Here is an 11,914-nt window from a genome sequence, read left to right on the forward strand (position 1 = left end):
GAGTATGCAGGAGTAACGCATTTAGATCTATGCTTGGATGTGCTTGATCGATGTTCATAGTTGGTCGTAGCGCTGTTGCTTGCCTAGAGAAATCCAACAGCTATAACCGCTCGCGGTGGTTGTTGACGTTGGATTAGCGATGCGTTAACGTCAAGTCGCTGTTTCAACTACCGCCACCGAGCCTCTTGTTCGACAATGTCTGACACCCATCAAATGTAGGTGAACAGTCTGACTGCACCTGTTTTTTGAAGATGTGCCACAGACAGAGACATAGGTGACTAGACACCTGTTCCGGGGAAGGCAGTACCACCTTTACTTAGGACAACCATGCCTCGCTCGCGAGCAATATAGCCCTTCATGAGACCCTAGAATATATCAGTCACTGTCAACGTTGGCTCATGGATTTACCTAGACCCACCTTGTAGATGAGATTCGATAACAGGCATTCGACCTCATCGATATCAATCCGTGTTCTCGAGTCCGCGTGTGTCCCTATGCGCAAAGCTGCTGCGAACTCGGCGACTGGAATTCTTGTCCGCCGGATTGGAGGTTGTCCATCCTTTGATTCTTCAAATCCGCCAGCGACGAAGACTTTTCGGAACAAATTGCGGAGAGCGATATCGCGCCCTCGCTCTAGTGGCAAATAGATGCGTCTTTTGACGAATTCTTCTTCGCCGGCCGTCATGGCGGTATCGAAACCGTGAAGATCTCCCTTTCGGATACAGTCGCATAATGAGCGGAATAGCGTTTCAAGACGGGGAGAATGAGATAGGAGCTTTTTGCTTGGGAGGGTATGAGTGTTGACGAGGTGGCAGGGTACGAGGTACGTCAAGATCAACCTTCGGGTAAAGTCAGCAATGAAAGCTCCGTTAGGAAAGAAAAAGTTAGCACAAACTGTTTGTTCTTGGTGGCATTTCTATGGCAGAGTTTCCACGCATATGCAAGATGTTCCTCTGCCTTGATAGCTTTAGCATTTTTTTGTTGCACGGTTTGTAGATGACTCCCTACCTCGCCATAGTTCTCATCGAGGAAGTATATAACCCCCACGAAGTACTTGAAAGTCACTATATGCGACTTGGGAAAGTCCTCCAGATCTGGAAGCTCTTTCGCTTGGGCGCTGAGCGCACGCAGGAGATTCTTGGACAGCCCAACGGCATTGATCTATCTATCCGTAAGTTGACCGCCTGTAGATATAGCAGCTTGCCGTACCTGGAAGTATGTTTTGAACAGAAGATTCGTCATGTAGTAAACCCCCCACTTTCGCGACGCCTCTAGCGGAGCCCTACCACAGCCTGTCAATGGTGAAGAATGCGTAGGGGCTCGCATTCAGCACTCACCTGTCGTTGAGACACAAGGTGAACATCCGATTCAGCACCCGTGCGGCCTCCTCGGTTTTGGCATTCTTGCCAAAGTCTGTAGCAGCATCTTCCTGGTAAAAAGCGTCCGAGCTCTGAGCCGACGTCTCCGCATCCGCCTTTGAAGCGAACAACCGGAGGTACTTTCCGACGACGTACAAGCAGGATATAGTCCAGTTCTCAAATCCGAAATTTGTATAAGCTCTGATGAGCACGTTTGCCAAGTCCCTCCAATTGTCAAACACCTGCACCCAGCTTGCGCGTGTTGAAGACTCCCCGAACTTGAGGAGCTCCCCGACGACCTTCCAGTAAGCGGAGAAGAGGTCTATCCAAGCGTTGAGCTCCTGTTTTGGTATCTTCAGGCGACAGGTCTGAGTAAGGTAATGTCTTAGGCTGGTGGATATTTGCGCGGCATTTGAGAAATTGTAGAACGATCGCAATCGGTTGGGGTCTTCTGACGTATCGACGGGGGTGAGGGCAGCTGCGACAAGAGGGCCAGAGAGTTCCCTCTGCCCCTGTGCAAGGTCTTCGAGGATCGAAATCATGTCCGTAATGTATCGCTCTACTAAATAAGTAGTGGCAGTGTAGAGCATTAGCGCGCCTGGCGACCTTGTGCTCCTCAATGGGTTCCCCTCAGTTCGGAGTTGTCAACCCACTACCAACTGCCTAGACACTGGCAATCGCGAAGTGGGGCGGCAGTCCGGAGCCTACCAAGCCACATATGTGGCTGTGCTCTGTCCGACTGGGGCCCAGCAAGGCCGCCAAGCCTTTTAATCGCTAAACAAAGGGCGGCAGCCCTAACCTCCCCAGTTTCACAAATCATTTGATTTTCACGACGAGACAACCCGGCACACCTATCTCGACAAACTAATCGACACAGCGTCAATAAAAGTGAGCACCCCCTTATTGAACTTCCGATATCGACCGACGAATTAATTACTGACTATCAATTCTTTCTAGATGGGTGAGTTCCAACTTTCTCTGTGCCCGTATTCCCAGTTTGAGCCGGCAAATTTCCACGAACGTTGAGCGACTTGTTTACGACGATACAACACTTTGCGCCATGCCTGAATTGAGATTTATGAGATCGATGAAGACGATGATGAAGGACCAAGGGGAAAATAGTTCGCTGAGATGGAATTATGTTTGAAGGACTCTGGCCGCCCGACTTGGAACGTTTTTCGACACTAGCCGTTCGCCGTCTGACATTTCGCTTCGCATTCTGGAAATTGTCGCCAACCGCTGCTGGCTCATTGGGATTTATTGGATTTCTGGAGGAAACGACTGACTCGGTTTGCAATAGGGCGTCTCACTGAGTACCAGGTCATCGGGCGTCATCTGCCCACCGAGGCCAACCCCACCCCTAAGCTGTACCGTATGCGCATCTTTGCGCCCAACACGGTCGTCGCCAAGTCGCGATTCTGGTACTTCCTGACCCAGCTCCGCAAGGTCAAAAAGGCCAACGGTGAGATCGTCAGCCTCAACGTGGTATGTTCATACTGGAGAAGATATCGAGACGAACTTGGGGATTGACAATTTCATCAGATCAGCGAGAAGCGTCCCCTCAAGGTCAAGACCTTCGGTATCTGGCTCCGTTATGACTCTCGCTCCGGCACCCACAACATGTACAAGGAGTTCCGTGAGATGAGCCGGACCGATGCCGTCGAGTCTCTCTACCAGGACATGGCTGCCCGTCACCGTGCCCGCTTCGGCTCCATCCACGTACGTTTACGCTCATTGGTTTCATCGCAGGGAAATATCTAACAATCTGGTGCAGATCCTCAAGGTTGTTGAGATTGAGAAGACCGACTCCATCCGCCGCCCCTACATCAAGCAGCTCCTCTCCAAGAACCTCAAGTTCCCTCTGCCTCACCGCTCCGCCAAGTCCAACCAGCAGAAGGTCTTCGCCTACTCTCGTCCTTCCACTTTCGCGTAAATGTGAGCTTTTGGGTTATGGGAATGGAGTGTGTGGATGAATGACTATGTTATGGCTATGGCATGCACGAAGGACACAGGTCACACGGTAACAACCGCGGATCTACAGCCCGTATAAAGGGAAGGATGGTTTTATGTCTCTAGTCCTCTGCAGCGACCTTTCAAGTTAGATTCCAAAAAATCATGGGGTTCATTTTTTTTTTGTTGTCACCGGACATTCGCAACATACTTCCGTAGCGCTGGTACAAGTGCGAGGGACCGAAAGCTACCGTGTGTCTACGTCTTTGTACCCATGTTCAATGGCATACATCGCCCTTCAACACGATTGATACTTGCTACACATCCAAAATCGACCACAAAATGCTTAACAGATGCAGGCGCCCGAGCTCTACAGAAGCGACGTCCCCGTCTTCCTAGTTATAAATGCTTATTGCCTCGGGAAGGCCTATTGGGTGTATATCATCGGTTTCCCGCGGCTACACTGAAACAACCCGCGAAACTTAACCCCAGACCATCAAAGACCAACCCGAGACTATGTATACCGTAGAACGCAAAGCTACCGATCTTGACAAAAGCCAAGACCTGAATTGCACCGATGAGGTGATTGATTGATAATCGCCTGCCAGGGGACCGAGTTACGTCACGGAGAGTCGGCGTTTTCGGATCCGGGAATAACTCGAGCTCTCCTCCACTTTAACCCGAGAGTCAACCTCCAAGTTCCTCGCGAAAACATTCACACCATATTCCTCCAATTGAGCATTTGGTATTGTCATTCCAGCGAAAATGTTCTCTCGCTATGCTTTTCGCTGCGCGCAGCCCCTGAGGCAGGTAAGTGCTTGCTCGCAGCGTGTCCAGTTGCTTGATCGATTTTCCGGGCTCATCAACTAATCGGAACTTTCAGAGCGCCCGCCAGTACTCCTCCGAAGCCCCCAAGGGCAAGTCCCTTGCTCCCGTATACATCGCCGTCGGTCTAGCGGGTGTTGGTGCGGGACTGTACCGCTATAACACTGGTGCTGCCACCCCTGTTGCAGAGGCCCCTAAGGACCGTCCCAAGGTTTTCACCGGCGGGGACCAGGGATGGGTTGACCTCAAGCTCTCCAACATTGAGATTCTGAGCCACAACACCAAGAGACTGCGCTTCGAATTCCCTGACAAGGAGGCTGTCTCCGGTCTGCACGTCGCTTGTGAGTTATTCAGACATGTTTGTCGTCGTCTAGTCAACTCACAAAGTTGCCAGCTGCTCTTTTGACCAAGTACTCTCCTCCTGATGGCGAGAAGCCAATCATTCGTCCCTACACTCCCACTAGCGATGAGGGTATGCTCCAAGCTTGATTCCGTTGGTCTCCTGATCTACAGTAGCTCATAAATCACAGACCAACCCGGATACCTCGAGCTTGTCGTCAAGCGCTACCCCAACGGACCCATGTCCGAGCACATTCACAACATGAACGTCGACCAGCGCCTGCACTTCAAGGGGCCCCTTCCTAAGTACCCTTGGGAAGCTAACAAGCACAAGCACATCACCCTGATTGCTGGTGGAACCGGAATCACCCCCATGTACCAGCTGGCTCGTGAGATCTTCAAGAACCCTGAAGATAAGACCAAGGTTACTCTCGTCTTTGGAAACGTCAAGGAGGAGGATATTCTGCTGAAGAGAGAGTTTGAGGACCTTGAGAACACCTACCCTCAGCGATTCAGAGCTTTCTACGTCCTTGACAACCCACCCGAGGGCTGGGCCGGCGGCAAGGGCTACATCAACAAGGAGCTCCTTAAGACCGTCCTTCCCGAGCCCAAGGAGGAGAACATCAAGATCTTTGTTTGCGGACCTCCCGGCATGTACAAGGCCATTAGCGGACCCAAGGTGAGCCCCAAGGACCAGGGCGAGCTCACCGGTATCCTGAGCGAGTTGGGATACAGCAAGGACCAAGTGTACAAGTTCTAGAAAGCTTTCCTAGATACCCTATTCTCCACATTCGTGAGCTTAGCGGCTGCTTTGTACCCCGACGGTTGTTGTTACAACTTGGTTGTATACCCGCGAGAAGTGGTCAGTGACCGCTCAGTAGTTCTATGTGCTTCTATGCAATATAGATCGAAAGACTATGTATTTTACTCTACATATTATGGATTCGATTCGCTTCCCTCATTACGGCAAGATACTATTATTATAACATCCTCCGAGAAGCTTAGAGCCTAGCCTATCCGTACGCCATATCCAAACACTCTAGCAGTGCGCCGTTCTTAACAAGCTAGCTGAGAGTGTCAATGGGCGACCTGGCCAGCCCTCGGCGCTAAGAAGGAGCTCGGCGGGCGGAGCGTTGAGGGGTTGTCAACCATTCATTCTTTGCTTGCGAGCAGCCATCTGCACTTAGGATTCCTGAACCGTACACTACAAGAAAGTCACTATCAGCTTTCTTTAACTGTCGCTTAATTCATAAGCTGCTAGGCTTCGAACTCCTTCCTTCCCCCAATCTTGCTGGGTTGCGTCCAGACTCCTCGCCATGATCTCAGCGCCTTGTGGGTGGCGCGGCTAGGCTTCGCAGATCTGTCGCAATGCGACTGCTGCTGAATCACGCAACACACTATTTACCTACAAATATTCTACTAGAGTCTGAGTCGCGAGTAGCAGGTCTACGAGAATCTATTCAAGAGAAGTCGCTTTTCTCGTTGCTGCGTCGAGCGCAAGCAAGATTGTTTTTAGGTATCCTGGGCTTCGGTCGGGGGTGTAGAACCCCCGCACTGCGGCAGGCTGCTGCAGGCTTGCTGATGGCGTAGGTGGGCAACTGAGTGAGGGGTGGACGGACTTTCTGCATGAATGTTTTCTTTGAGAGAGAAAAACAGATGTGAAATTGTGGTTAGGAGATCGGAATGAAGATAATTTAGATGCTTGTATTATGTGTCTGAGTTTTAAAGTTCGAGCAGTATTTCAGAATCCCCAGGTAGAGCTAAAAAAAAAAAAAAGACATGCATCCATGGATTGGAGCTTCGAGTCCAGTGGAAAGGTGGTCATGAGGGCGCAGGACGCGGACTGCTGGAACAAAGCTGCGAGCGCTCAAGTTAGCGCCCATGGTTGCCGGCTCTTGTGCGCAGAAGCAGCTGAGCGAGGGTCTCGTGAAACAAGAGGGCAAAGGGGCAGCCGAAGGAGCCGGGCGTGGGCGACAGCAGCAGTGACAGCAGCAAGGCTTATGGAGGGTGCTGTGTGCCCCCCGAAACACTGGAGCCCGCTCTTGGGCATTCGAGCACGGTAAGTCAAGGGTGCGCCGGGGACCCAGCTCTGAGCTAGGTGAGGTATTTAGTGGGCGGACGCCCCCTCTGGCCCAGCCCCGCGAGCGAAAAATCTTCTCGTTCTCTCATCCCCCCGAAACCGCCCCCGTTGGTTTTTGTTTTGGGCTTGGTTTTCGCGCCCAAGAAGTTCTTCCATCACACTCACCACTATTCTGTGTACAACCTACCGTTCAGTTATCTACACAGAAGTTTTTCAAGATGCCGAGGGACGACTCTAAAAAGGACGGGACTGTCACCGTCAACATCGAGGAGTTTACCAAGACTCGCGACAGTGTAGGTTTTCACTTTTTCTCTTCATTTCCTTTGGGCGCTTCACGGCGCGCGTCTCTGTAAACAACGAGATCGCTTCGCACCTCGCCCTCAATCCCGACACAGCATGTCTATCCTGTCGCTTTGCTTTTTTCGGTTCTCTTCCGACCGTAGCATCTCTTGCAGTTCCACCGGAGACGCGCAGGGTGTTAAGAATTCAGCCACCTCTTGCGCGTCTGATGGTCTTGTTATTTGTTGCTCGCGTCGAGTAAAGTTGACTTCACTTTCCCGCTGAAGCGCAATCAATCATTCCGCCGCAACCAACCCTTGTCGCGCCTATATACCACCTTGTTTCAGCCACTCGCACCCCAGAATACGTCCACAGAGACTTGAACTAACATATCAACAGGTTCTTGCCGGCCTGGCGCAACTGCAGGCTGCTGCCTTTGAATTGTCGCGCGCATACATCCACCACACCAACACGGTTCTTGGCCAAGATAATCCCAATGGTGACCTTGCCGCATTCACCAACCTCACCGCTAGTCTCCGTGAGAGTGGCCTTCTTGGCCCCATCGCCTCCGCTCCTGGAACTGGCGACGACAAGAGGAAGCGCAAGCGCGCAAAGCCTGACCCTAATGCCCCAAAGCGTGCTCTGACCCCGTTCTTCTTGTACATGAAGCACAACCGGCAGACAATCGCTAAGGAGCTGGGCGACAAGGCGGCGCGCAAGGAGGTCGCTGACGAGGGCACTCGTCGCTGGTCTGAGATGCCAGACAGCCAGAAAGAGGTAAGCTTTTGTCTCTCGAGGTAATCATTTTGAAAACACTCACTTACGCGGCGACTAGATTTGGAAGAAGATGTACGCAGACAACCTCGCCACGTATAGGGAGCAGATGGCGGCTTACAAGGCTGGTAAATCTATCGATCATGATGATGAGGACCATGACAAGTCTGCCGACCAACTCCAAGGAGACGTCGAGGCTGCGCAGCAGTCGGATGAAGAGTCGGAAGAGTCGGAAGAAGAAGAGGAGGAGGAGTCCCCCGAGCCAGTCAAGGAGCCCACTCCCCCGCCTCCCAAGCGTCGCCGCAGCGAAGGCAAGCCATCCAAGGAGGCATCCTCCCCTGTCAAGAAGCGAGGTGGTAAGAAGGAGGAGCCGCCCAAGCCTCCCGCTTCGGAGACCAAGCGCAACAAGAAGAAGCGCAAGAGCGAGGCCGGTGGTGATGCATAAATGCCCGTCTTACAGTGAGCTTAGGAGGAGGAAAAGTGGAAGGCTATCTGTCGTTGATACTAGGAAGTTGGATTCGCCAGTTGTTTCGTTTCATCGCTGCTCTTCTTTGACCTTTGATGGGTTTTTGTATGTATGTATGCATTCTCGAGCCGCAAGGCTCCTCGGTGCGCGGTGGGTGGTTTAGCAATGCGAGTTGGAGGTATTTTCATATTCATATTGAATTTGTATCCAGGTCAACAATCGTATATACTATGCACGACTCATGAAGTCCTGGGGATGCTCCGAAGTATAACTAAGACCCGTGAATAAATGTTTGTCACGCGGATGAATTCTTCAGCTCGTCTTCATAGGCCGGCATTGTGCCTTATCAGCCCACCCGAGACCTTATCTATGCGCAAACCCCACCACCACCTATAGAACAGGAACTTCCCCGGCCTTCCACTGCCGCTAGGGCATTTCTTTTACGCTGCTGTTTTTGCAACTTCGCCGAAGTCCGGTGGCATCTCCGCATCCGCCTTTTCTTTTCTTCTCTAAATTGATGTCCAAGGAACGAGTGGCCCTTGAACGCTCTCCATATCAAGATACAACTGTGTGAAACCCCTCCCAAATCCCACACAGCGTCCTCTCCCGCTGACGAACTCCCCGCCCACTACCATTGATTGGCGAATATCGTTTCCAGATCGCCTCTAGGGCGTTTATGACTTGCTGGCCAAGAGATACGCGAAACGAAAAAGAAAAACGCCCGTTTCTAGCGGCAAGCCCTCAAAAAGATGCACCTCGTTCCGAAGGAGGTATGTTCATGGAATCTGGTTCTATAAGTTGTTATATGTTACATTTCTATTCGACTGTATCCTCTTGCTAACTCTATATTTCGTCGTGCGTAGCTTGATAAGCTCGTCATCTCGCAGTTAGGTTTCTTAGCCCAGCGGCGTCTTGCACGTGGTGTGCGACTTAACCATGCAGAAGCTGCGGTACGTTGTGTGCCTTTCTCTTTGAAGACATTGGATAGTTTGAGAATTCAATCTCTGAACATCGCTGATTACGGAGCCAGGCACTAATTTCATCAAACTTGCATGAGGTACGAATCACTATGCGTCTCAAAAGAGTATACCAAATCTAACAGTATGCATAGTTGATTCGCGATGGGCAACACTCCGTGGCGGACCTCATGTCCATCGGCAAAACAATGCTGGGGCGTCGCCATGTCCTGCCATCTGTTCCGTCCACCTTGGTAGAACTTCAAGTGGAGGGCACTTTCACTATGGGTAGCTATCTAGTCACAGTCCACCACCCCATCAGCTCAGATGATGGAGACCTTGAAAAGGCTCTCTATGGGAGCTTCCTCCCTATACCTCCACCGAATACATTCCCGCCCATCAACCCTGAAGAGTATCTACCGGAGAAGGTGCCGGGAGCGATGATCCCTGTCAAGAACGAGAGGATTACGCTGAGCGAGGGACGGAAGCGGATTAAGCTCAAAGTCACGAGCAAAGGCGACAGACCGATCCAGGTTGGCTCACATTATCATTTTATCGAGACGAACCCGCAGCTGCACTTTGACCGGATTCGTGCGTATGGGTATCGACTAGATATCCCTGCCGGTACATCCGTTCGGTTTGAACCTGGCGACAAGAAGACTGTTACCCTGGTTGAGATTGGAGGCCACAAGGTTATTAAAGGAGGCAATTTCCTTGCCACTGGAAAAGTTGATCTCACTCGAGCGGAGGAGATTATCCAGCGTCTGAAGGCCGAGGGATTCTCGCACGTTCCTGAACCCACTGCCGATGAAGCACTCGTTGCTCCTTTTACGATAGACCGGGAGGCATATGCTCGCCTGTTTGGTCCGACAACGGGCGATCTTATTCGATTGGGAGCTACGAATCTGTGGGTCAAGATTGAAAAAGACTATACATACTATGGAGACGAGTGTTCATTCGGAGGCGGCAAGAGTATTCGAGAAGGCATGGGACAGGCGTCGGGAAAGTCAGCAAAGGAGTGTCTCGACACTGTGATTACAAACGCCGTCATCATCGACTGGAGTGGTATCTACAAGGCAGACATTGGAATCAAGGACGGGATAATCGTGGGAATTGGCAAATCTGGAAACCCCGATGTTATGGACGGCGTCAATCCGAATATGGTAATCGGCTCGTCGACGGATGTGATTGCAGGAGAGAACAAGATTGTGACAGCTGGAGGATTCGACACTCATATCCACTTTATCTGCCCTCAACAGGCTAACGAAGCCATTGCCTCGGGCGTCACCACATTCCTCGGAGGAGGTACTGGCCCGTCAACAGGCACTAACGCAACAACATGCACACCCGGACCAACCCATATGCGCCAGATGATCCAAGCCTGTGACGGAATCCCCATGAACATCGGTATCACAGGGAAAGGAAATGACAGCGAAGGCATAAGCATCGAGGAGCAGATCATCGCCGGCGCAGCCGGGCTGAAGCTTCACGAAGATTGGGGTTCAACACCCGCCGCCATCGATACATGTCTCGACATGTGCGAGAAGTACGACGTCCAATGCATGATCCACACAGATACACTCAACGAATCCGGCTTCGTCCAGCAGACAATCGCCTCATTCAAGGACCGCACCATCCACACCTACCACACCGAGGGAGCCGGGGGCGGCCACGCCCCGGATATCATCTCCGTCGTCGAACACGCAAACGTCCTCCCCAGCAGCACAAACCCTACCCGCCCCTTCACAATGAATACTCTCGACGAGCACCTCGACATGCTAATGGTCTGTCACCACCTGTCAAAGAACATCCCCGAGGACGTGGCGTTCGCCGAGTCTCGCATCCGAGCCGAGACCATCGCGGCAGAGGACGTGCTTCACGACCTTGGCGCCATCAGCATGATGTCTTCCGACTCCCAGGCTATGGGCCGTTGCGGCGAAGTCATCCTTCGTACATGGAACACCGCGCACAAGAACAAGGAGCAGCGCGGGACACTTCCGCAGGATGAGGGAACGGGGGCAGATAACTTCCGCGTCAAACGCTATATCAGTAAGTATACTATCAACCCGGCCATTGCGCAGGGTATGTCGCACTTGATTGGAAGTGTTGAGGTTGGCAAGCTCGCGGATCTGGTTATCTGGTCACCTAGCTACTTTGGTACGAAGCCGTCGCAGATCTTGAAGAGTGGAATGATTATTGCCTCTATGATGGTAAGCTCCCTTTCCTTTGATCTTCCTTGCTACAGCCTGCAATGAGTCACCCGTTCAACATGGCTTACCAACTAACACCTTCTCCTTCTCCTCTAGGGTGACCCCAACGGCTCAATCCCAACAATCCAACCCGTGATCATGCGCGAACAGTTCGGCGTACGTACCCCATCCACTCAATATCCACCCACACCCACACCCAACTAACAATCACCCTGGAAAATAGGCCTACGTCCCCTCCCTCTCCGTAATGTTCGTCTCGCAAATCTCGCTCGACACAAACACAGTGCAGCAATACGGGCTGAAGAAACGCGTCGAGGCCGTCAAGAACTGCCGCAACATCGGGAAGGGCGACATGAAGTTCAACGACACCATGCCGAAGATGAAGGTTGATCCGGAGAGTTATCGCGTGGAGGCGGATGGCGTGCTTTGTACGGCTGAGGCTGCGAACACCTTGCCGCTTACGCAGGGTTATTATGTTTATTAATTGGGTTAGGTTGTGGGGAGATAGGTATATATTTTAACGGATGTATACGATTTCATGTGTTATGGTCATCTACTTGAGCTTTGTCTTTCTTGTGGGGGTATCGTCTGCTGCTTGATGAGTGATAGCACAAGGAAGAGTATCTTCCTGATAGTACGAGCACGCCAGTATATCAATAGAACCGTTAATATGCGGT

General features: G+C 51.7%; 6 protein-coding genes across 6 annotated transcripts; 5 read left to right on the forward strand and 1 right to left on the reverse strand.

Annotated features, from left to right (window-relative positions):
• Positions 1-278: 278 nt before the first annotated feature.
• csn12 lies at positions 279-1,900 on the reverse strand (the record flags this gene model as incomplete). Its single annotated transcript, XM_071047029.1, has 6 exons — positions 279-365; positions 419-839; positions 896-957; positions 1,009-1,161; positions 1,210-1,282; positions 1,338-1,900. The coding sequence occupies 6 exons, from the start codon at positions 1,898-1,900 to the stop codon at positions 279-281; spliced, it is 1,359 nt and encodes a 452-aa protein (XP_070893936.1).
• Positions 1,901-2,171: 271 nt separating this feature from the next.
• BJX68DRAFT_188747 (60S ribosomal protein eL20) lies at positions 2,172-3,437 on the forward strand. Its single transcript, XM_071037340.1, has 5 exons — positions 2,172-2,246; positions 2,316-2,319; positions 2,659-2,843; positions 2,901-3,077; positions 3,133-3,437. The coding sequence occupies exons 2-5, from the start codon at positions 2,316-2,318 to the stop codon at positions 3,289-3,291; spliced, it is 525 nt and encodes a 174-aa protein (XP_070893937.1). The 5' UTR covers positions 2,172-2,246; the 3' UTR covers positions 3,292-3,437.
• A 381-nt stretch (positions 3,438-3,818) lies between these two features.
• On the forward strand, positions 3,819-5,433 carry BJX68DRAFT_246892 (cytochrome b5 reductase family protein). The gene is made up of 4 exons (XM_071041716.1): positions 3,819-4,118; positions 4,192-4,474; positions 4,528-4,605; positions 4,664-5,433. Exons 1-4 carry the CDS (start codon positions 4,074-4,076, stop codon positions 5,230-5,232), a joined length of 975 nt encoding a protein of 324 aa, XP_070893938.1. The 5' UTR covers positions 3,819-4,073; the 3' UTR covers positions 5,233-5,433.
• Positions 5,434-6,530: 1,097 nt separating this feature from the next.
• Positions 6,531-8,308, forward strand: BJX68DRAFT_246902 (uncharacterized protein). The gene is made up of 3 exons (XM_071041717.1): positions 6,531-6,845; positions 7,231-7,608; positions 7,667-8,308. Exons 1-3 carry the CDS (start codon positions 6,771-6,773, stop codon positions 8,048-8,050), a joined length of 837 nt encoding a protein of 278 aa, XP_070893939.1. The 5' UTR covers positions 6,531-6,770; the 3' UTR covers positions 8,051-8,308.
• Positions 8,309-9,172: 864 nt separating this feature from the next.
• Positions 9,173-11,680, forward strand: BJX68DRAFT_188843 (urease Ure). The gene is made up of 2 exons (XM_071037342.1): positions 9,173-11,237; positions 11,334-11,680. The coding sequence occupies exons 1-2, from the start codon at positions 9,219-9,221 to the stop codon at positions 11,439-11,441; spliced, it is 2,127 nt and encodes a 708-aa protein (XP_070893940.1). The 5' UTR covers positions 9,173-9,218; the 3' UTR covers positions 11,442-11,680.
• On the forward strand, positions 11,384-11,819 carry BJX68DRAFT_188838 (uncharacterized protein). Its single transcript, XM_071037341.1, has one exon. It carries the CDS (start codon positions 11,485-11,487, stop codon positions 11,719-11,721), a length of 237 nt encoding a protein of 78 aa, XP_070893941.1. The 5' UTR covers positions 11,384-11,484; the 3' UTR covers positions 11,722-11,819.
• The last annotated feature ends 95 nt before the right edge of the window (positions 11,820-11,914 follow it).

Source organism: Aspergillus pseudodeflectus (genome assembly GCF_044049435.1).
Source record: "Aspergillus pseudodeflectus strain CBS 756.74 chromosome Unknown BJX68scaffold_67, whole genome shotgun sequence".
Lineage (NCBI taxonomy): Eukaryota > Fungi > Ascomycota > Eurotiomycetes > Eurotiales > Aspergillaceae > Aspergillus > Aspergillus pseudodeflectus.

Coding starts and splice junctions, on each gene's coding strand:
- BJX68DRAFT_188843 (XM_071037342.1), top strand. CDS start 9,219: ATGTCCATCGGCAAAACAATGCTGGGGCGTCGCCATGTCCTGCCATCT. Junction 11,238..11,333: donor TGATTATTGCCTCTATGATG/GTAAGCTCCCTT, acceptor CTTCTCCTCTAG/GGTGACCCCAACGGCTCAAT.
- BJX68DRAFT_246892 (XM_071041716.1), top strand. CDS start 4,074: ATGTTCTCTCGCTATGCTTTTCGCTGCGCGCAGCCCCTGAGGCAG. Junction 4,475..4,527: donor CTCCGGTCTGCACGTCGCTT/GTGAGTTATTCA, acceptor CAAAGTTGCCAG/CTGCTCTTTTGACCAAGTAC. Junction 4,606..4,663: donor CACTCCCACTAGCGATGAGG/GTATGCTCCAAG, acceptor CATAAATCACAG/ACCAACCCGGATACCTCGAG.
- BJX68DRAFT_246902 (XM_071041717.1), top strand. CDS start 6,771: ATGCCGAGGGACGACTCTAAAAAGGACGGGACTGTCACCGTCAACATC. Junction 6,846..7,230: donor TTACCAAGACTCGCGACAGT/GTAGGTTTTCAC, acceptor ACATATCAACAG/GTTCTTGCCGGCCTGGCGCA. Junction 7,609..7,666: donor TGCCAGACAGCCAGAAAGAG/GTAAGCTTTTGT, acceptor CGCGGCGACTAG/ATTTGGAAGAAGATGTACGC.
- BJX68DRAFT_188838 (XM_071037341.1), top strand. CDS start 11,485: ATGTTCGTCTCGCAAATCTCGCTCGACACAAACACAGTGCAGCAATAC.
- BJX68DRAFT_188747 (XM_071037340.1), top strand. Junction 2,844..2,900: donor AGATCGTCAGCCTCAACGTG/GTATGTTCATAC, acceptor CAATTTCATCAG/ATCAGCGAGAAGCGTCCCCT. Junction 3,078..3,132: donor CCCGCTTCGGCTCCATCCAC/GTACGTTTACGC, acceptor AATCTGGTGCAG/ATCCTCAAGGTTGTTGAGAT.